The following is a 23,426-nucleotide window of genomic DNA, read 5'->3' on the forward strand; positions in this document are numbered from 1 at the left end:
GACACGCATATTCTTGCTTAAATGAAGTACTTGTACATGTTTCCACAAATTGGAGGACTTTAGACATGCATTGAGTTCATCAGCTGGCGTTGATCGTGGAATCACTGGCAATGTTTGACGAAAATCTCCTGCTAATAAAATCATTGCACCACCAAATCGGTTATTATTGCTACGTAGATCTTTTAAGGTTCTGTCTAAAGCCTCCAAAGATTTTTATGTGCCATCGTGCATTCATCCCAAACAATCAATTTACATTGCTGCAAAACCTTTGCCATTGCAGAGTTCTTCGAAACGTTGCAGGTTGGAGTTTCATTGCTTTGCATATTTAATGGCAATTTTAGTGCTGAATGGGCTGTTCGACCACCTTCAAGCAAAGTTGCTGCGATTCCCGACGAAGCGAGTGCAAGTGCAATTTTATTTTGTGAGCGAATTGTTGCTAATATTAATGAAATAAAAAAAGTTTTTCCTGTACCACCAGGTGCATCTAAGAAATAAATCCCTCCAGTTTCATCATTTGTTACTTTCATAAGAGTTTCAAATACATACTTCTGTTGTTCATTTAACAGTGGAAGATTTGTTTGAATTTATTCTTTCAAAGCGTTGAGATCATACAGTCTTTCTCGATGCAACTCTTGGTTAAAAGCGTCATGCATTGGACGATTGGGCGCGGTCAGGCCTAATTGAATTAATAGTTTGTTTGACATTATCAAGCACATGTCCTCAATTGAAATCAATACTTCATTGTAAATTTCTTCACTGATTTGTATATTTGGATTTCCCATTCTATTCCGTATTTGATACAAAATATCATCACACATATAATCTTTGTACTTCATCCACAAATCAATTGGGTTTGATGGGAAGCATGTAGATATGATTATAGAAAACAATGTTCGTATTTGATGAGTGTGTGATGATATTACAGCATCATTGAGAGTTTGATCCCAATGAGCGTCATTTTCAAGCAATTGCAAATGTTGACAGGCTTCTGTGTAGGATCCACACAATTCACCATCAACAGTTCGTAACTGTTGGAATGATGTTGGGCCACGTACATTGACTAATAGCAGTCGTAAATAAAAACATTCATCATTGCTTGGATGTACTGAATAAATCCGGCCAATCGCATCGGTGGAATATACATCTGTATATCCTGGAACTGGTTTTCCTTGTTTCCGTCGTATAAATCTCCTTGAGGATTGATTCCAGGTATAATATTTTGGCATTTCAGAATATAGCAATGTTTGTGCGAAATCATCGTTTTGGCATGTCTCAAAAAAACTGGTTAATGTAGTAGATGGTGGCTGAGCAGCTCTTTGTACTGCGTTCTGTGCTGTAAAATACACTCTTTGTCCATTTTCTAAATGCACAGCTAAGTGAACAACAGAAGGGTGTCTCTCATGAATAGGAAAAGAAAATATTCGCCAAACTGCTTCATTACTGCTAACATAGCGGCCCATTTGGTATTGGGTAACTTCATCATTAGAATTCTCTGCACCAATTCCAATCACAGCCATATCACTCCCTTTGGTTACATATTTGCAAATGTATTTAATCGATTTCACTGAATGGCAAGATTCAACGTTGATGTGTGCTTTGAATGTCTTTGATAAAATGGGTGAATATGGAACAATCCAACGATTATCTATTTCAATATCTTGTTGATTTAATTTGACAATTGTTGATTTTCCGTTGTCTGCTGTCGATCTGCGACGATACAATGGATAACCGTCATTACCAGTAATTGTTTCCGATATTAATGTCCGTGGATATCGTTTTGAACATTTACCATCCATCATACACGGTGAATTTTGATTAAGAGTTCCACAGGGACCATGTATCATGTTTTTGATAACTACCTCATGCAATCCAGGATCTACTTGTACATTAGGGATTTCAGCTGATATCACTGCATCAACTTCATTTGGCCTTATCTTTTCAACCAACCAAATCAAAATGTGTGCATGTGGCAATCCTCGTTTCTGCCACTCCACAGAATACATCCAGCAGCGTGTCTCACCAAACACATTATGTTTTACGATGAAATTCATTAAAGATTTCAACTTTTGTCTAAAGACTCTGGCTGTAATATCATGACGATCAATGGATGATTTCCCAGGTAATAACTCCTGCTTAATTTCTATCCATTGCGGATTGCATGTAAATGTGATGAACAAATCTGCTGTACCATAATGACGAACATACGACATGGCATCTTGAGCATATTCGTGCATATGCCGAGGGCTTCCGATGTATGTTGCTGGAAGAATAGTCCTCCGACCGACATTCTGTGCATTTCCATCAGTATTAATCGCATCTCGAAGGTGAATATACTCTTCAGATCGGAGTTTGGTTTGATTCAACCTGATGAATGTTAATCTCTCCGTTTCAATTTTAACATACATGTCATCAACATATTTGTGATATAATCGCCGACATTTCAATATGTGATTATCTGCATTTTCCCGAATCATTAGGCGGTATGAATAATAGTTCATTGAACTGACTTTTTTGTTGGTTTCAGAACCTGTAAACAGATTTTGTTTTAATAACATTCAAATATAAAATTAAAATACATAATATAGTGACTGAGATATTATCGCCATAGCTAAACTAATATTTTAGTTACCTGTAATGGGATTTATCATTTTTATTGATAAATCGTAGCCATCTTCACCTTGCCAAAATATAATGGGATATTGCAGTGCATCATATGAGCGGTGTGTTTCCTTTATAGGTTGTAATTGAAAATTCCGACGATGTAAAACAATATCACGGGATTCCAAGTTTTCTCCAACTACAACGATAGCAACTTCATCAATAGTTGGTGCATTAAAACGTCTTGTATGTTGACCTGCAGGTGTTTTATCAGCTCTGATTACAATTTTGTGATTATCGGATGGCATCAGATCCAGGGCAGTTTTAAACAATATAATCAATTGATTGTGTTGATGAAATAAAGTTTGTAATTGTTCTACAATAGACCTTTTTACTAAATTGTTATGTGCACAACGCAGATCAATTTCTTGTGGTGAATTGCCCATAAAATAAATTTGCAGGAATTTGTTGTCGCTATCTGACACTGGTAACAGTGAACCTGCTCTGTGATATATTTGCCCTTGTATCTGTAAATAAAAAAAATATTATGGTGTGGTATAAATTAATGGATTGTCAATGATCAAACTTAAATAATATTTGATCTTAAAAAGTATATATTTAGTTTTAACTAATATCTATCAAATATAAAATATAATAAAAGTGTCACTGAAACTGAATCACCATATAATATGATGACTAAGTGATATATTTCGTAATGATTAAGAAATTGAAGATTAGTAACACATCTTAACTTTGGTGACAGAAAATTTTGTTCGCTAAAATAATTATGAGTAACTGCTATAATACATACCTTGAAAGTTGGCATAAAATTTTCCCGAACTGCATTTGTTGCCCCAAATGAAGTCATTTGAAAGCAATTGTTATATTGTTGAATATGTGTCAAAAAGTGTATAGAATCTGTTCCTATTCCTGAAACCAATGAGTACAATGGTTCTGGTGGTGGATCCAATTGTATCAATTTCACTTTACCATTTGCGCAACACAATCCATTGGCATCGTTTTTGTATTTTAATGCCTTACAGTGTGAGCAAACCAAGTTCATGGAACCAATAACAACACATTGGTAGTTACTGTAGTCAATTGACACATCGTAACTGAAAGCAGCTGGATTCAAACTTGCGCGATTATTAGTTGAATGTCGCGCTCGCGCTTCACGCGTTTGTGATATCCGAATTCTTTCACGTTCATTTCCGTCGTCACGTTCTTGTGCAGTACGATTAGATCGGTAATTAGCTTGGTTTATAGCATTTCTGGTTCTTCTACCTAAATTGCTTCGTCTTATAGGAGGCATATCAAATATAAATTATTTTTTCACTAATCACGAACTAAACAAACACTAACTAACTAAACACTCTGCACAAAACACGATATACGAATTTGTTTCGTGTATCACTTGACAATTCATCTGTCATCTGTCAAAAGTCATCTGTAACAGACAACTTTTTTTTTTAAATTTGATATGACTTGAACTCAAATCCTTTTAAGCCGTACGAATTGTTTTATTTATTTAAAATTTGAATTAAATTTTAAACAAATAAAAAATTTTAAATAAATAAAACAATTCGTACGGATTAAAAGGATTTGAGTTCAAGTCATATCAAATTTAAAAAAAAAAAGTTGTCTGTTACAGATGACTTTTGACAGATGACAGATGAATTGTCAACTGATACACGAAACAAATTCAAACAAAAAGGGCTATTTTTAGGGTTTTTCCAGCAATAATTCTAATTTTTCTCGCCGTAAAAACCATCCCTGAACTTCAACGAACATTTTAAAAAAAGATTTGGCCAAATTGGTCCAGGCGTTGTTGAGTTATGCGCTTAGGAACATATTTTGCGATTCATTTTTATATATAAGATGTAGTATTAAAAATAGCATTTTTATCACTACATAGTATAAAACAAAGTCGCCTTTTCTGTCCCTATATCCCTATGTGCGCTTAAATCTTTAAAACTACGCAACGGATTTTGATGCGGTTTTTTTCAATAGATAGAGTGATTCAAGAGGAAGGTTTATATGTATAATACATGCATAATATACTAAGGCAACATTGCTAATTTTAGAGGTTTCTAACGTGATGTCGTAAATTAACCTATTTTTTAGGCTTATTTAGCAATTAGCAAAAACGCTGCCTAACCCTACGAGTTAGATCAAATTAATGTACTACAGTATTGTACACCATAAAAAGGTCTACAAAAAAGTCCGCGATGGTATATGTTTATCTTTTAGGGATAACCCACATTAACCATTTTTATTGTTTACTTTTTACGTGAGAAAATGGCTTATTTACGAAGCTATTTTAAGCAATACGGCATTAATCCTTATCGAATTTAATACCTTAAATACAGTGTGCAATTAATATAGATCAATATGGTTCCTTACAGGATGTAAATTAAACAAATATTTTCGGAGATATTACAAATTTAAAATTTGCGTTTAAAAATGTGTAATGTAATAAAAATTGTATGAATTTAGATATTCCAAAGATAGCAGGAAATCTTCATAGTAAGTATAGGGGAAGAGGAATTGTTTTACTCCAAATTTAATGCGTGCAGGCCAAGGGCAGTAATGAATGAACCAAAAATACTGGATCGATTTTAATCATGTTTTCATTGAGTGATATAGGCATATATATTTTATGCCCGTGCAAAGTCGGAGCGGGCCGCTATGTTTTTATATACAACGTTCATATTTTTTCTGTAGTGTATTTAATTTAGTATCAGCATTGCACCCATGCGAAGCCGGGGCGGGTCGCTAGTATCAAATAAAATTAGACATTTCCATATGCTATTGTATTCATAATAAACTAGTTTATGTTTCGGCCTAATTTCCATCTGTGCTAGGTGTTATAACGGAGAAGAAAATCCAAACGTCAACGCGAGACGCCGACAGGATATAAACTGTTTTGTCTTGGCACTCTGCCGCTGCTCGATAACAAATACAATCGCACTATATTCCATTGGAACTTCTGTACTGAGCGTATAACTTGTTGATAATTTGCATAATAAGAATGATGCACTTTCTCTATTTCGTTCAGTTGTCACAATTTATGTTTATTTTGTAAGTGGCTGCATTAAGTAGTATTGTTAAGTTTTTTGTATAAGGGTAAATTCTATTTAGAAAAATTATTATTTATTTATTATTTTATTTATGTAAATATCTCTAGAAAGTATAAGATAAACCAGATATCTAAGCATTCCTATCTGCTCTTAAAATCATATTTGTTTAATTGATACTTTCGTATCAAACATTCAAGAATGTAGTTTGATCACAGGGAAGTGTGTTGGTGCTCTCTCATATATTTACATCAATGATCTCCACATAATATTATAGAGCACAAAAGCCACCTTTGATGCTGATACAGCAATATTGTATTGACTCTAGTTGTCAACACAACAAGCTTATTTTATATAAGTATATACTAAGACCAAAGGTTCCAAAGGTTCAACCATATATATTCTCTTGATCGTTATCTTGTTATCAATTCAAATTTAGCATTAAGTTGTTGTGATCGATGTTTGTGTGATTATTTATGATTACTTGTAACTGTGATTGGCCATACATAAGAGCATAACATTGGATAGCGAAGAACCATCTGAAACAGGCCAGTAGCCTAACCAAATAAGATCAAATAGACTAAAAACTGAGGAACGTGATTTTAAATCTGATCACTAAAAATTCCAACTGGCTGAAGAAGTTATGAACAAAGTTATGTATACATGCTACCGTTCAAATGTTAGAAACGCCCTATTTTTAGTTGACATAAAAATAGTGCAATAAATATTTAAATCAATATATTGACATTGAAGTTTACTATTACATGCTTATAAGAATAATCAATATTTCTAGTTTCTTATCAATACTTCCATATTTTCAGAAAAGATCGGCACACGTGCTTTTTGACTAAGATTACTACACCGCCAGTTTCTTGACTTTGGGTCGAAGTTTCGTTTACAGTACACAGAAACGAGCTCCTGTAGGAGATCCAGATAAGAGATCTGGATGTCCCAGATCTAACAACAAAACAAGAAGATAACTATTTTGTAACACTATCAAAACGAGATCGACATTTAACCGCGCCTATTAAAATTAAACTGGAAAATATCCTATCAATCGATTAGTCCAAATTTCAGATTTTTGGATGACATAGACGTGTTTTTAAGTAAGTATAGTGGAGATCGCATTCTATATGATCAAAACCGATTGAAAATGAACAAATAATGCTGCTAAAAAATGCAATTCCTTCTAAAGTTAATTTAATTGGCCGAAGTTTTGTTTTTTAATGATACAATGACCCTAAACAGTCGTCAAAAGTATGCCAAGGGTTCCCAGGCCCTAAATAAGTGAAATGAACATGATAGAAAAGTGAAAAATCAACGTTCATCGAGCTCGACACATTTGTTATAGAGAATATCTTAGAAAATGAACAGGAAAAAATAATTCTTAAATAATCTAATAAAATGAATAACAATAATATAATAGTGAAATTTTATTTGGGAACAAGTAACTAAAAGTAACAGTAACCCAAATATTGCCAAAGATGTGTCCCATTTTTTATTTAATTTTTTTTTTCGTTCAATAAAATTTGTTTCCATATTTTCAAAACTTAACTCTTTAAAAATATGTTTACAACCATTTTTGTTTCCACTTTCTGTTCTTTTATGTATTATTTAAACATTAATAAGCTGGCATGGTTCGGCAGTGGTAGAGGCAACAGAACGGTCCTCCTGCTGTTACGATCGTCGCGGATACGAATCCTGCCGGGGTATAGTCGTAAGTTTATGTTTGTGATAGTTTAACATTTGTGATTTTCCTTAGGCAGAGTACAAAATTCGGCAAAGAAAATGATCCTAGTCGTACCAGTAACCAGAGTAGTTAAGACCGGATGTCTCCTGGAATGATTTCTAAGTTGGTCAGCCGAGGAGCGTACTTTGGAGCCCATGTTAAGCCGTAGGTCCAGTTCAGAAAAACCGTAGTTAGTAAAAATTATACTCCAAAATATTTAAAAATAAACATTAAGTAAAAAAGCAGATAGTGAAAATATTGTTTTTTTTAATACTCACTTTAGACTAGAATGAATTTTTGATTATATATTAGTCTAAGATTTAATTAAAATTTTAGTTTAACTGATTGTATCTCTTTTATTGCAGTGTCTGCTAATTACCTTATTGTTTCCAAACTGACTATAACGAGCTGTTTACAAAAAGAAACAATATATAATTCTAAATTATAAATAAATTTCAGTCCAGTTTCCAGGCAAATACCACACAGACTAAATGACGTCGTCGGCTCCTGATTAAATGAATAATTTACAATTTTGAAAAGGCAAGCCTTCCGATATACCGGGAGAGAAAAAGAACACGTCTCGTGCCCATTTGCGAGATAAATAACGTGAGGTAGATCGGAGATTGCCGAACAACCTTAACAAATTTTTAAAAATAGACGAGGACCAGAGAAAAGACCGAAGCAATATACGTCACCAACTAAAAACCAAAACGTAGCCGGGCCCTAAGTTGTGGTCTACTTCGGAGCACCGAATGCATATTTAATAGTCCGTCCCCCCGGTTCTATGGCCCCCTGGGGGCCGACACACGCCGTCTCAAGTCGATTTGTTTTCCTGCATTTTGCCACTGTTTTATTTTGTCGTCTCTCTTACTCTACTTTAAATATTTCAAGGAACTCAAGCGACCTCCTGTTTCGACATGTTCATATTTTATAGGGACATAAAAGTTAATTTACGTAAATACTCAGGCATGAAAGAAAATTCATACAAATATTGTTAAACTCCTTAAATGTTCACAACATAACGTCTTTGTTTAAATGAATTAATCTCATTTCCAGTGGTAAAGGCGACAGGACGGTCCACCTACTGGCGATAGTCGCAGGTTCGAATCCCGCTGAGGCATGGTGGTAAATTTATATTTGTGATTGTTTAATGTTTGTGATTTAGACAGAAGTGTAAAATCCAACAAGAAAAATGATCCCAGTCACGCCAGTAACCAGGCTGGGTAAGACCGGATGTATTCTAGGACAATTTCTAAGTTGATCATTCGCCGTGGTTCGGAGCCCACGTTAAGTAGTAGATCCAGTCCAGATAAACCCTCGTTGGTAAAAAGGATACTTTAAAATATAAAACAAAATTAAAGATTACATATAATTTTTGAAAATATAGCCATCTGCTTTTTCAGTCATTGAACCTTTTTTGAAATATTTTCAAAGTTCTATTAGAGGTTAAATTTATGAAATTTATAAAAACAGTGAGAAGTTTTTTCAATATAAACAAAATTTAATACAATTACTTTAGGTACAACTTTAGTGTTAGTTTGGAAAAAATCTATAGAAATCTTAGAGATATGCAGATCTCCAGGGATTAAGTCCCAACTTTATATACTGTTAAGAAACAGGATTAAAATTATAACTCACAAAGAGGTCTAATGGAACTTCCAGACTTTGTTTTTACAAGAATAAAATTTTTATGGTCATATAATAAAACAAAATATTTTTAACAAAAAAAATTGAACCGGCTTCAAAAAATAAATAAGGAATTCACTAAAAATTAAAAAATAATCAAACTTAGATTTCTAACATAAAAAAAAACATTTTAAAATAAAATATGTACATAATAATCGTTGTAATAACTAAATAAAAATAAAAAAAACCTTATTTCCAAGCTTTTGTCCAATTATTTATATTGTCACTTGCCTGTTGTAATTTTCGTGAGGCTTCTTCACTATTGTCTCCGACAGCTATAATCGCACTATCATCAGCAAATGTAGCCATCGTAATATTGTCCAGTTGTGGTATATCACAAGTGTAGAGTAGATAAAGTATTGGCCCCAGTACACTTCCTTGTGATACACCTGCTTTAGCTTCGTTTATTGTAGAGTAAGCTTCTTCTTGTTTGACTCTAAACATTCTGGTTGTAATGTACGATTTTAATAGTTCGGTGTGTTGTTTTTGGTAACATTTTCTGTAGTTTATGAACAAGGCCTTCATGCCAAATCTTATCGAAGGCTTGTGCTGCATCTAAGAGAATATAGCTATGCATACTTTTTTACTTTCGTAGGCTTTTTCAATAACAACTGTTATTCTGTGGACCTGGTCAATTGTTGAATGCTTGTTAATAAACCCAAACTGATGTGTTGGTATTAGGTTCTTTCTCCCTATGATCGGTTTTATTCTTCTAAACAGGAGTTTTTCAAAAACCTTAGATATTCCTGGCAGCAGTGATATAGGTCTATAGGTTTTTATTTCGTTTGGTGACTTTTCAGATTTGGAAATCATTATAATTTCCGCCATCTTCCATTCTAATGAAAATAAAATACATTACTTTGATATTATTGTTAATTAGGTGAATTAGGCCTCCAAGGGATACCATAAGTGTGTAGAAGAGAGTTCAATGCAAACAAAATAAAATAACTCTAACCTATTAGCTATTGTGGCCAAGCTACAACACAACACAAGCTATTGTAAATTATGTTTTTAAATTTCCCGCTAAAATATTCCCGCTTGTGGCGCTCTCTGTGGTTCGAAAGTACATAATTTAGTCACAACTTTTTACATCGGAAACCGCCCTCTATGTCTGATTATTCTATGACGTAAAACTTGATTTGAGAATCTAAACTCAATAATACAAATTACGGCGTTATCAGCTGAAACTGTCACGTGCCGAGACAGTGACAGCACCCGACAGCAGGAGAACAATTCCGTCCGAATTCGTTTCAGAACACCATACCGGCGGTAAGTTTTTGAAAACGTACATTTTTTGCGATGTTTTTACTGTAGAAAGTAGGAAAAATCGTCCCAGTTAGAATGCTAACGATGCCGTGGCATTCGTACGTACGGCAACAAATGCAATTATGTACATATTTTACGATCGGCTCGCAAGCTCGACACGAAACAAGTTACTTCATTATTCAAAAAGTTTGACTCCAGTTTCGGTTGCGTTTTACCCGTTGATAAACTGAATCAGCCGCTTGTTCGGTTCGCTTGTTGTTCGGGCAGAAATAGAGAATTTTCTCTGCTTTGCGCTATTAAATAACAGATTACGGATGACCGTTTAGTTGAACTTTTCGATTTATTCATCAAATATCTTTTAATTTTATTAATATCTTGATTATAATTATAAGCAAAATATCAGAAACATTTAGAGCGTTACAATATATATTTAGAACATAGAATAGACCATTCCACATATACAAACAGGTTTATTTACTACAGAGGGATAGAATTTTAATATAATACTTTATGTAGTTAATTAAGCAGCCACAGTAGTTTTTAGGTAAGAGTTAATTATATTTAACTCTTTTCCAAGCCAGCTATCGTATCCCTTGGAGGCCTAATCCATCTAATTAACAATAATATCCGAGTAATGTATTTTATTTTCATCAGAGAGCATGTTTTTCTTTTTATATATAATTCTTGTTTCCTTTGTTATCCTGCTTCATTGGCAAACCATTTTTATATCAATGTATTTATCCATAGTTTATTTTGTTCATAGTACCGGTGTACATTTTTCTTGATAAAATTAGATTTAACCACTGCATTTTGTCGTATCTGCGAAACAGTAAGTGTCCATTCTCTCATATATATTAACTAAATGCTTATGTACATTCTGAACAATTACACACATATCTACGTTTCTCGTTTCCTCTCTCTTCATCCTGTCTCGATATTTATATATAGTTCTTGTTTCCTTTGTTGTCCTGCTTCATTGGCAAACCATTTTTATATCAATGTATTTATCCATAGTTTATTTTGTTCATAGTACCGGTGTACATTTTTCTTGATAAAATTAGACACTGCATTTTGTCGTAAAACAGTAAGTGTCCATTCTCTCATATATATTAACTAAATGCTTATGTACATTCTGAACAATTACACACATATCTACGTTTCTCGTTTCCTCTCTCTTCATCCTGTCTCGATATTTATATATAGTTCTTGTTTCCTTTGTTGTCCTGCTTCATTGGCAAACCATTTTTATATCAATGTATTTATCCATAGTTTATTTTGTTCATAGTACCGGTGTACATTTTTCTTGATAAAATTAGATTTAACCACTGCATTTTGTCGTATCTGCGAAACAGTAAGTGTCCATTCTCTCATATATATTAACTAAATGCTTATGTACATTCTGAACAATTACACACATATCTACGTTTCTCGTTTCCTCTCTCTTCATCCTATCTCGATATTTATATATAGTTCTTGTTTCCTTTGTTGTCCTGCTTCATTGTCAAACCATTTTTATATCAATGTATTTATCCATAGTTTATTTTGTTCATAGTACTGGTGTATATTTTTCTTGATAAAATTAGATTTAACCACTGCATTTTGCCGTATCTGCGAAACAGTAAGTGTCCATTCTCTCATATATATTAACTAAATGCTTATGTACATTCTGAACAATTACACACATATCTACGTTTCTCGTTTCCTCTCTCTTCATCCTATCTCGATATTTATATATAGTTCTTGTTTCCTTTGTTGTCCTGCTTCATTGTCAAACCATTTTTATATCAATGTATTTATCCATAGTTTATTTTGTTCATAGTACTGGTGTATATTTTTCTTGATAAAATTAGATTTAACCACTGCATTTTGCCGTATCTGCGAAACAGTAAGTGTCCATTCTCTCATATATATTAACTAAATGCTTATATACATTCTGAACAATTACACACATACGTTTCTCGTTTCCTCTCTCTTCATCCTGTCTCTTTATTTATATATAGTTCTTGTTTCCTTTGTTGTCCTGCTTCATTGGCAAACCATTTTTATATCAATGTATTTATCCATAGTTTATTTTGTTCATAGTACCGGTGTACATTTTTCTTGATAAAATTAGATTTAACCACTGCATTTTGTCGTATCTGCGAAACAGTAAGTGTCCATTCTCTCATATATATTAACTAAATGCTTATGTACATTCTGAACAATTACACACATATCTACGTTTCTCGTTTCCTCTCTCTTCATCCTGTCTCGATATTTATATATAGTTGTTGTTTCCTTTGTTGTCCTGCTTCATTGGCAAACCATTCTTATATCAATGTATTTATCCATAGTTTATTTTGTTCATAGTACCGGTGTACATTTTTCTTGATAAAATTAGACTTAACCACTGCATTTTGCCGTATCTGCGAAACAGTAAGTGTCCATTCTCTCATATATATTAACTAAATGCTTATGTACATTCTGAACAATTACACACATATCTACGTTTCTCGTTTCCTCTCTCTTCATCCTGTCTCGATATTTATATATAGTTCTTGTTTCCTTTGTTGTCCTGCTTCATTGTCAAACCATTTTTATATCAATGTATTTATCCATAGTTTATTTTGTTCATAGTACTGGTGTATATTTTTCTTGATAAAATTAGACACTGCATTTTGCCGTAAAACAGTAAGTGTCCATTCTCTCATATATATTAACTAAATGCTAATGTACATTCTGAACAATTACACACATATCTACGTTTCTCGTTTCCTCTCTCTTCATCCTGTCTCGGTCAACATTAAATGATAATCCTACATTCAGAAAGCTTCATCAATCCTGTCACTTTTGAACTCCCTGTTCGAGTGAATAACTAGACCGCTAAATTTCAATCTATCTAAAACTTTTCCAAGGTTCCACCATTTGTTAATTTCTTTTTCAAAGTATCTGATCAAGTTCATCCAAACCGAAACCGAATGCGTGTTATAACAGACAACGCTTCTTTCCATATATCCCGACAGTTTTTGATCGTTTTTGATCTGACTATCAATTGTAATAATTCTTTGCGCACCCAATATCATTTCGATTAGATTGAGTAGCTGTGACAGGAAGGAAGATGTAATTATTCTTGGCCATATTGTATGTGATCTACCATGTATCTGTTTTCAGGCCTATTTCTAAAAAAGTAAGTTGCATAAAAACAATCAAATATTTCATTTTTATTTACAGACATTTTGAAATAGTTCACTCCTTAGCATAATTTCGCTAATACTAAAGAATAAAAGCATTCCTGTTCCCAGTATGAAAAATAATACATTTACAATGAATTATTAACAAAACCTAATCAATTGTTACTCCAACGTTTACCTTTTTCCATCAACTTTTGCTGTCTTAACACTATTTTTATTATCATATTAACATTGGTAATCTAATATCCCATTCTGAAATATTCATGTTTCGTTTAAATACACAAATTAAAACAACATTGAAACTACTTCCTTGATTTTATTATATGCATTTAAAAATTATATTATTTTAAAAGCCATGCCTGGAGATTCCAATAGACCTCTTTGTGGGTTATCTTTGCATTATTTAAATCCTATATTATCCAACAGTGTATGAAGGAATATTCTACATTCCTCAAAGAGCTGTATATCTCTAAATGGATGCTGAATCCTGATGAGTCTCCTCTGAAATTATTGTATTAAATTAAGTTTATATTGAAAAAAACACTCACGGCCTTAAGAGTTAGATGGGTTTTCCCGATATTCCTGTCTGTATTAAATGTTGTTTCAATCAATGCATATATTATTCGTCATTCCTTTTGCTTAGGGTAAGTAAGAATAGTACTGATTTTTCTTCTTTTCTTGTAATGACAAATGTTCTCTCCTTTAGGTCTTCCTAAACAAATGTAAATATATTTTAGTAAAATCGGAAGAACTCAAAACCGTCTTCGGATACAGGAAATTTCAATTTATATCTGGATCTGGATCCAGTTAAATAATTTCGACGCAGAACGAGAAGTATTTAATGGGAACGGAAAGCACAAAAACGAAAGAGGCGGCAAAACTCGACCGTCCCCGTCACTTGTTAGTTCTCAAATTTCATTTCTGTCCGTTTGCGTTTTAACATGACAAACAAATAAATTAAGTGGCCCTCGCGGTCGCCTCTCGCCGAAATGCAAATTAAATTAAACGCCGCGAAATTGTCACCGCACTCGAGAGTAGTTCTGTAATTTTAATTGAGACGCGCGGCTCTACACGCGTCCCCCCTCCACCACCGCCGACACACCGCCGTAGACGCTCTTTCCTGCCTTCTTTTATTCTTTCTTAATTATTTTTTCCCACTGGTCGTAATTTGTGTTTGAAATGGCGGTCTTTACGAACGAAGGGGGAATTGTAATGGGCACCGTGGAGTAGAAATTAACTGTCCTGGAAACAAACAAGAAATAAAATCGTATTGCCCTCTCACATTAGGCGGGACAATGGGCTGGCGGCGGTGTAGTGGCTGAATTTATTCTTTTTATGAATCGAACGACAAACCGGGTACCTCGAAACACGGTACTCATTAGAATTTCATTAGCGGTGTTATATTTTGTGCTGGTTATTCCGTAGAGTTACAACAGGTTAATTGAAAATTACACATTTTTTTATTAATTACATCTTACATTAGATATGCTTAGTACAATCTTAATTTACAAAATAATTTATTACAACTTTTCTGTTGTACTTGCATTAATACACAAAGAAGGCGACTGCGCGATGTATTGTATATACATATATGTATTTCCCAAATTACTATAAAACAAAACTACTTCTGCTAAAGTTAAGAATACACTTATACACTAAACAAGTTCGTGTTGTTTGGTTCGCTTCAATATTCTCTTTCCTGCGTGATGTCCATAATACATAATAATTTTTTGTTAATTCGCCGCAACGCAAACATGGACAGATTTGGAGCTATTAAGCTGTATTTTTGTTGGTCGTTACTTGTATTTTTTCTACAGCATTAGACGTAGATACATCTTTTACCGTTATCACTGTGTCGTCAGCAAATGTTCCAAGTATAGTTTCTTTTATTGTTGGGATATCAGCAGTATAGAGCAGATATAATAATAGTCCCAAGACACTACTTTGTGAAACTCCAGCCGAAATAGGTTTAAGTATTGAGAATGCCCCTTCATGCGACTATAAATTTTCTTTCGAAAAGATATGATTTTAGCAGTCGACAGTATTTCCGCGATAGCAATTTACTCATTTTGTAACCTGATATATTCAAATATAAACAATCATCAAGGATACGCCACTGTCCCGTCACAACAATCAACATTCCGAAATAGTAAAAAGATTCGGTAGATGGCATCTGTCGGTTTTGCCGTCCTGAGCATTTTCATTATTTCGATATTAAAATGCGACTTTCGAAAAAACGCATCAGCGAGACGGAAAGTCCGGATGCCGATCTCGTTTTCGACTGCACTTTGTCCCCCGTCGAAGATATAATTGATGAGGGCGAAACGGACGCGAAAAAAGAACGGTTGATGCCATAAGTTCGCAGTCGATCGATGAATAAAGTATAAAATAATTATTAATATTATATATACATAAATATATACTCTTAAAATAAGTAAAATAAGAAATGTCTTATACAGTGTGATCTACTTATATCCTAAAAATGGATTAAAACTATTTGATTGAGATTCACATAAATCTTATTGGACCCTGAAATAGTTGATATCAACTAAAGATTTTTCAACTTCGAAAATGCTTAAATATTTTTCATTTTATCGATATTCTTAATAAACTAATAAATTAATTTGTTATCGATTATAAATTATGACTATATATATATATATATACACATACATATATATATATATATATATATATATATATATATATATATATATATATATATATACGATAATCAATTTCTTTTAAAAAAGGCTTCACCATAACTCTTATATCAAATATAAAATGCAAGAAGCGATATCGAAAATCAACATATTAGGTTATTGTATGTATTTTAATCAGTAATGTATTCGTTAAAACGCAAAGTAAAATAAACAAAAACCGCCTAACCCGACTAATATATTTAATTAAATGATTATGAAATGTCTATACATACAATAATAATCATCTATTTAGTATTATTGAGCTGTTGACTGTATAGAGTATTGTATACATTTATTGTATGATGTTATGAAAGCTGCTGGCATAAGTTCGCAGTCGATCGATGAATAAAGTACAAAATAATTATCACTTATATCAATTCCGTTTTTTCATATATATATACATAAATATATACTCTTAAAATAAGTAAAATAAGAAATAAGTCTTATACAGTGTGACCTACTTATATTCTAAAAATGGATCAAAACTATTTGATTAAGGTTCACATAAATCTTATTGGACCCTGAAACAGTTGATATCAACTAAAGATTCTTCAACTTCGAAAATGCTTAAATATTTTTCATTTTATCAATATTCCTAATAAACTAGTAAATTAATTTGATAGTTATCGATTATAAATTATGACTATATATATATATATATATATATATATATATATATATATATATATATATATATATATATATATATATATATATATACGATAATCAATTTCTTTTAAAAAAGGCTTCACCATAACTCTTATATCAAATATAAAATGCAAGAAGCGATATCGAAAATCAAGATATTAGGTTATTGTATATATTTTAATCAGTAATGTATTCGTTAAAACGCAAAGTAAAATAAACAAAAACCGCCTAACCCGACTAATATATTTAATTAAATGATTATAAAATGTCTATACATACAATAATAATCATCTATTTAGTATTATTGAGCTGTTGACTGTATAGAATATTGTATACATTTATTGTATGATGTTATGAAAGCTGCTGGCATAAGTTCACAGTCGATCGATGAATAAAGTACAAAATAATTATCACTTATATCAATTCCGTTTTTTCATATATATACATAAATATATACTCTTAAAATAAGTAAAATAAGAAATAAGTCTTATACAGTGTGACCTACTTATATTCTAAAAATGGATCAAAACTATTTGATTGAGGTTCACATAAATCTTATTGGACCCTGAAATAGTTGATATCAACTAAAGATTTTTCAACTTCGAAAATGCTTAAATATTTTTCATTTTATCAATATTCCTAATAAACTAGTAAATTAATTTGTTAGTTATCGATTATAAATTATGACTATATATATATATATACATAAACAAAAACCGCCTAACCTGACTAATATATTTATAAATGTTTATACCATAAAACTTAAATTTGATGCTCTAAAATTGTTATTACAGTTCTGAAAATAGGTGGTAATTAGTAAGTAGGGTGGTAATTTAAACTTATGAATACTTTGTTAATTATTAAAACTTAATAGAAATTAATAATTAAAGGGAAATTTAAAAGCTTAGTGACTGTTAGTTATTGAAATAGTTTGCATATTTCTTAATATGTTGTATATATTAATATCAATAATATTATATATCAAATATATTTCTGATATTATGTTGAAGACGTTGTTTTAGTTTTAGTAAATCAACATATTATTATTAAATTATTCTTTTTCCTTTGTTATGTATAGCTTGAACTTGATAAACTTGATAAATCGTGGCCGAATTACGACCACTGGTCGCCAGTTAATATTATTACTCTTAACTACATGTTATGTTATCAAGATTGTTACAAGATTTTTAAAGTTGGTTATCTCCTGGCGATCTACAACATATCATCAATTTGAACTGTGCATTGATCGAAAAACCTCCATGATACGATCAAAGACATGTAAGGTAATTTTATAGTATGTCTAGTATAGTAAAATCAGTAAAGGGAATGTTGAAATCACATGAATTAGAAGTTTTATCGTATCCGCCGTACTCTGAAGATCTCGTTCCATCCGACCAGCATGATTTCACATCAATGAGGTACGCGCATGTATCGAAGGATAAAATATAGAATGTATAGAATCAAATGGCCAATATTTTGAATAAATAAATATTAACTATCCGTTGTAAATAACGAGTATTCTTTGGAAAAATCGCTGGAAAAGAATTGCGGGCACCAGGTACACAGGTGATCATAATTATGCCCAGAAATACTTATTGTCCACTGGGCAAATTGTTGAATTATTAAGGGTAATTCAAAAATTAATCGCCGGTTTAGTTGGCCTAGTGGTCAAGGCGACAGGACTGTTAGGATTGTTGCGATATTCGCGGGTTCGAATCCTGATGGGGCATGGTCGTAAATTTACATTTGTGACTGTTTATTGATACTGAGTGCCTAAAAGATAAGAGTGCAAAATAAACCCTACACTGGTTGGTAAAAAGCAGATTCTATAACAAAAAGTCACATTTAGTTCTTATGAAAGATGAAATTAAAGTCGAACGAATTATATATATATATATATATATATATATATATATATATATATATATATATATATATATATATACAATTTCTTTTAAAAAAGGCTTCACCATAACTCTTATATCAAATATAAAATGCAAGAAACGATATCGAAAATCAACATATTAAGTTATTGTATATATTTTAATCAGTAATGTAATCGTTAAAACGCAAAGTAAAATAAACAAAAACCGCCTAACCTGACTAATATATTTAATTAAATAATTATGAAATGTCTATACATACAATAATAATTATCTGTTTAGTATTATTGAGCTGTTGACTGTATAGAGCCTTTAACCATGTAACGCTCAAACTTATATATTCGACATGCATTAATTTTATTGTATGATGTTATGGAAGCTGCTGGCAAAGCCATTTAAACACTTTTAGACAGCCAAACATTTTAAGATCATAAATTGCAAAACTTTTTAACATAAACAGTTTAGCAGATGATAGATACATCAACTGTTTCCTGATATTTAGATATGGTAGGAAAGTCTGTCTCAATATCGTTTCATGAGTTCCAAGCCGTGAGTTGTTCCAAATTCATCTACATCGGCAGGTGTCTACCAATGTAATTTAAAGAAAGTGAAATATATTAAAAGATATATTAGCCATTTAGCTTCTATTTTCTGATTTATTTAGAACAGGATTTTAGATTCCTTTGGCTATCGCTAACAAAATCAGTTTTTCATATACGTTAGTTTAAATTGGAGTTTAATATTCAAGTCTTATAACAAATAGCCGAACGTTGTCATAACTATTCGTTTCTGCTTTTACTAGAGCTACTTTTTTAGCTACTAGTCTTTATCATCCACCATTGGTTCTACTACTAGAGCTAAAAAATGATTGGCAATATGAGAATTTACCGAAAGAATATGAAACTATCATTAGTATATAAGGTCATTAGTTAAATCAATTTAGAACAGATTGACAAAAAAATTATTGATGGTCTCTAGTGCCCGATATATTCCTGTTTCGATACACTTGAAACTATTTGAGCTTACAACGACCCAAAATTATTGATCCCCAGTAGTCACTCTATCTGACCTGTCTGTTATGACAACGTTGGGCTATTTGTTATAAGACTTGAATATTTAACTCCGGTTTAAACTAACGTATATGAAAAACTGATTTTGTTAGCGATAGCCAAAGGAATCTAAAAATCCTGTTCTAAATTAATCAGAAAATAGAAGCTAATGGGTTGGTAGTAGGTCCAGACTGTAAGGAGGATATATATAGTATCCTAAGCATGCTGCTGAATGTTTTTGCTAGTCGCCATCATTACTTGTTGCGCCATATGAGTCATGGACCTGTCTGGGTAGCGCTTCCCTCTCACATCACAATTCCACCCCGAATTTAATTCGAATTATATATCGCGAAACCGAACGGACGTCGCGTAAATATCAGGGAAATATGTCACCCCTCGCCACCTCTTCCTTACCCCCCATCCGCAACTCGCCCTCCCATCGGCGTGGGCAGACGGTGGTGGCGGAATTTGATCCGCGCTCCAAGTCGAATTATTCCGACGATGAATTTCGAATAAAGACGCCACATAAATAAAGAGAAAACTCTCAACCCTTTTCCACGAATGCATCCATCAGGCTCGGCGGCGGCTGCCTGGGGCCCGCGGCGGTAGGGAAAGGGGGACGGGATCCTCGTTTCTCGTCCGCATTCCGTCCGTCAAAGATGACAGAACCGCCAACGAAACCCTCGCTCCGCATCCTTCGGCCCGCATCTACGCGCCCACCTCGTCCCAGTCCGCCAGGGGGGGGAGTCTGCCGTCCCCTTTCTAGTTCTCTGTCCCTTTTACAATTAACTCGGGATACGTAATTGTACAGAGACGCAGACCTGATGTGTTATTAGTTTCTGGATGTCCTCCTTTTTTATATACTGGATATATAGTAGGTTGTTAAATTTGAAGTTCCCTAATCACTATCTGTTCGTCAACAATAGAAACGAAAATTCGGTCGACTTTAATTTCATCTTTCATAAGAACAAAAAGTGATTTTTTGTTATAGAATCACAATTTGCCCACTGGACAAAAAGTATTTCTGGGCATAATTATGATCACCTGTGGACCTGGTGCCCGTAATTCTTTTCCGGGGGTTTTTCCAAAGAAAACTCGTTATTTACAACGGATAGTTAATATTTATTTACTCAAAATAATGGCCATTTGATTCTATACATTTTATCCTTCGCTCAAGAAATGTATCATCAGGAAAATGCCAAAAGAACTTTATCCTTTGGAAATCCTCGAAATTGGCAAAGTGTTGTTCTACATGCGCGTATCCCATTCATGTTAAATCATGTTGGTCGGATGGAACCAGATCTTCAGAGTACGCCGGATACGATAAAACTTCTAATTCAAATGATGTCAACATTCCCTTTACTGATTTTACTATACTAGACATGCTATAAAATTACCTTATCATGTCTTTGATGATATGTTGTAGATCGCCAGGAGATAACCAACTTTAAAAATCTTGTAACAATATTGATAACATAACATATAGTTAAGAGTAATAATATTAACTAGCGGCCGGCCAGTGGTCATAATTCGGCCGCGATTTATCAATTTTATCAATCTCAAGTTATACATAACAAAGGAAAAAGAATAATTTAATAATAATATGTTAATTTACTAAAACTAAAACAACGTCTTCAACATAATATCAGAAATATATTTGATATATAATATTATTGAAATTAATATATGCAACATATTAAGATATATGCTAACTAACAGTCACTAAGCTTTTAAATTTCCCTTTAATGAAGTAATCTAATTTCTATTAAGTTTTAATAGTTAACAAAGTATTCATAAGTTTAAATTACCATCCTACTTACTAATTACCACCTATTTTCAGAACTGTAATAACAATTTTAGAGAATCAAATTTAAGTTTTATGGTATAAACATATAAGGAATATTAAATGAAGTAATACATGTTTACACATAACTTGTCAAAACATAAATCTAGAAAGTAAGTAATCAAAATTAATACTTTAAAATGTTTACAAATGTGCTGTTAATAATTCATAATTTCTTCTATATCTCCTATGTGTTCCATCTATTCAAATTAATTGTTATTTGTTAATTGCTGCATTCATTCATTATACTCACATTTATGTACTAATATGAACTTTATCTTTTATCCATGTTTCTCATCGAAAACATATAATGAAAAACACTGATTTAATTTAATTATAATATTGTTGGCTGATTAAAAAACACAATTTCTTTACCTAAATTCATAAATAAAATGGTATCGTTTTTTGCTTATTTATTCAACTCCTCAATCCTTAAAACTGTAGATATATTTTTGTTACTGCGAGCAAATGTTATTATCGATAATTTTTTGACCGATACATCGATATATTTTTGTATATAATTTTTAATAAACTTTTAAAATTGATACATTATTTTAATGATTTAGTGAATTTTGATGTTTCATTTTAAAGGTTCATTAAAAATATCACTAGTTTTTGGAATATTTAGAAAATATAGAATTTTTTGGGGCCTATATTTGAATATTTTTATTTTTTCTTAAAAATATCGATACATTCTCTGTAACTTATGCATATTTCTAATTGTTATTGCAAACAAAAATCGATAATTTACTTCTCCGATATATCGATATATTTTTAAAGATATCAAAAACGATATACCGGTACTTTTTTAAATATCTTTTTTTTTTCTCGGTGGCCGACTTCCCTATTCCTTGCAATATCAGTTTAATCAATTCTTAAACAAGAACAATTTTTCTTAGCTGCTGCATGTTCATCAAACAACAAATCAAATAAAAAGCTGCTTGCGAAAATCTACTACTATGACTAGAACTATGTTAGTCCATGTTAGGATGAAATGTTCGCTTGTCAGGTTCTACTTCAAAAATATATATAGCATACCTTCCGATAAAACGGACACATTAATATGTTCTCTCTAATAAAAATGTAAAATTCAGCTTTTTACCTCAACCTTCCATAACTCTTTAGTAATTGCAACAATATGGGAATAACACAAAGTCTTAATATCTCAATCTTATAATAATGTTTTAACTCATTTATGTTACATTTCATTTTAGGTATATTTGGCCTTTTCCGTTACAGTACTGTCGGATTTTGATTTTAAAAATTATGCATCCGTTGTTGATTTATGTATAAAAAAATGATAAGTAATCTACCATTTAAAAGTTCGAGATGGCAGTGCGTCAGCCAGAGCCATGTATAGTCAATTCAAAATAGCAGTGACATGGGACACGTCGCAATGTTGGCGCAGCTACTCTGACTTTTAGTACATTTAGGCTCTGACATATAACAAAATTTTAATATAATTCAAATTATTGAACAAATATTCTATTAAATATAATTTATTTTAACATTATAGTACATCAAAAGCATTTATTATCGAAGAACATAAAACTACAATTAATTTTACAGCCATAACAATTTATAGGTTAGAGTTGTTTTATTATATATACATTAAGCTTTTTTCCGCACCACTATCGGTAGGGTTCTAGGCGCGTCTTTGTATGTAGTGGTATCCCCCGAAGGCTTAATACACTTAATACAATTAACAATTGTATATCTGAGTAAGGTATTTTACTTTCATTACAGAGCATATTTATGTTTTACGCTTAGTTCTT

At 32.2% G+C, this 23,426-nt stretch overlaps 2 protein-coding genes across 2 annotated transcripts in view; one reads left to right on the top strand and one right to left on the bottom strand.

Moving 5' to 3' along the window:
• Positions 1–458: 458 nt before the first annotated feature.
• LOC143195351 (uncharacterized) lies at positions 459–4,050 on the bottom strand. The gene is made up of 5 exons (XM_076402409.1): positions 3,589–4,050; positions 3,410–3,528; positions 2,855–3,125; positions 2,630–2,797; positions 459–2,527 (listed from the first exon to the last, which is right to left on the bottom strand). The coding sequence occupies exons 1-5, from the start codon at positions 3,908–3,910 to the stop codon at positions 585–587; spliced, it is 2,823 nt and encodes a 940-aa protein (XP_076258524.1). The 5' UTR covers positions 3,911–4,050; the 3' UTR covers positions 459–584.
• A 6,221-nt stretch (positions 4,051–10,271) lies between these two features.
• Positions 10,272–23,426, top strand: part of LOC143196376 (uncharacterized) — a 63,456-nt gene continuing 50,301 nt past the window's right edge. Inside the window, exon 1 of the mRNA XM_076404039.1 lies at positions 10,272–10,359. The gene's annotated coding sequence lies outside the window, so the exon portion shown is untranslated. The remainder of the gene's footprint in view (positions 10,360–23,426) is intronic.

This window comes from Rhynchophorus ferrugineus, unplaced genomic scaffold (genome assembly GCF_030347505.1).
Source record: "Rhynchophorus ferrugineus isolate W39M unplaced genomic scaffold, kcgeb_rfMv2 rfM4, whole genome shotgun sequence".
Lineage (NCBI taxonomy): Eukaryota > Metazoa > Arthropoda > Insecta > Coleoptera > Curculionidae > Rhynchophorus > Rhynchophorus ferrugineus.

Coding starts and splice junctions, on each gene's coding strand:
- LOC143195351 (XM_076402409.1), bottom strand. CDS start 3,910: ATGCCTCCTATAAGACGAAGCAATTTAGGTAGAAGAACCAGAAATGCT. Junction 3,529..3,588: donor TGGATTGTGTTGCGCAAATG/GTAAAGTGAAAT, acceptor CATTGGTTTCAG/GAATAGGAACAGATTCTATA. Junction 3,126..3,409: donor ATTTTATGCCAACTTTCAAG/GTATGTATTATA, acceptor TTTTATTTACAG/ATACAAGGGCAAATATATCA.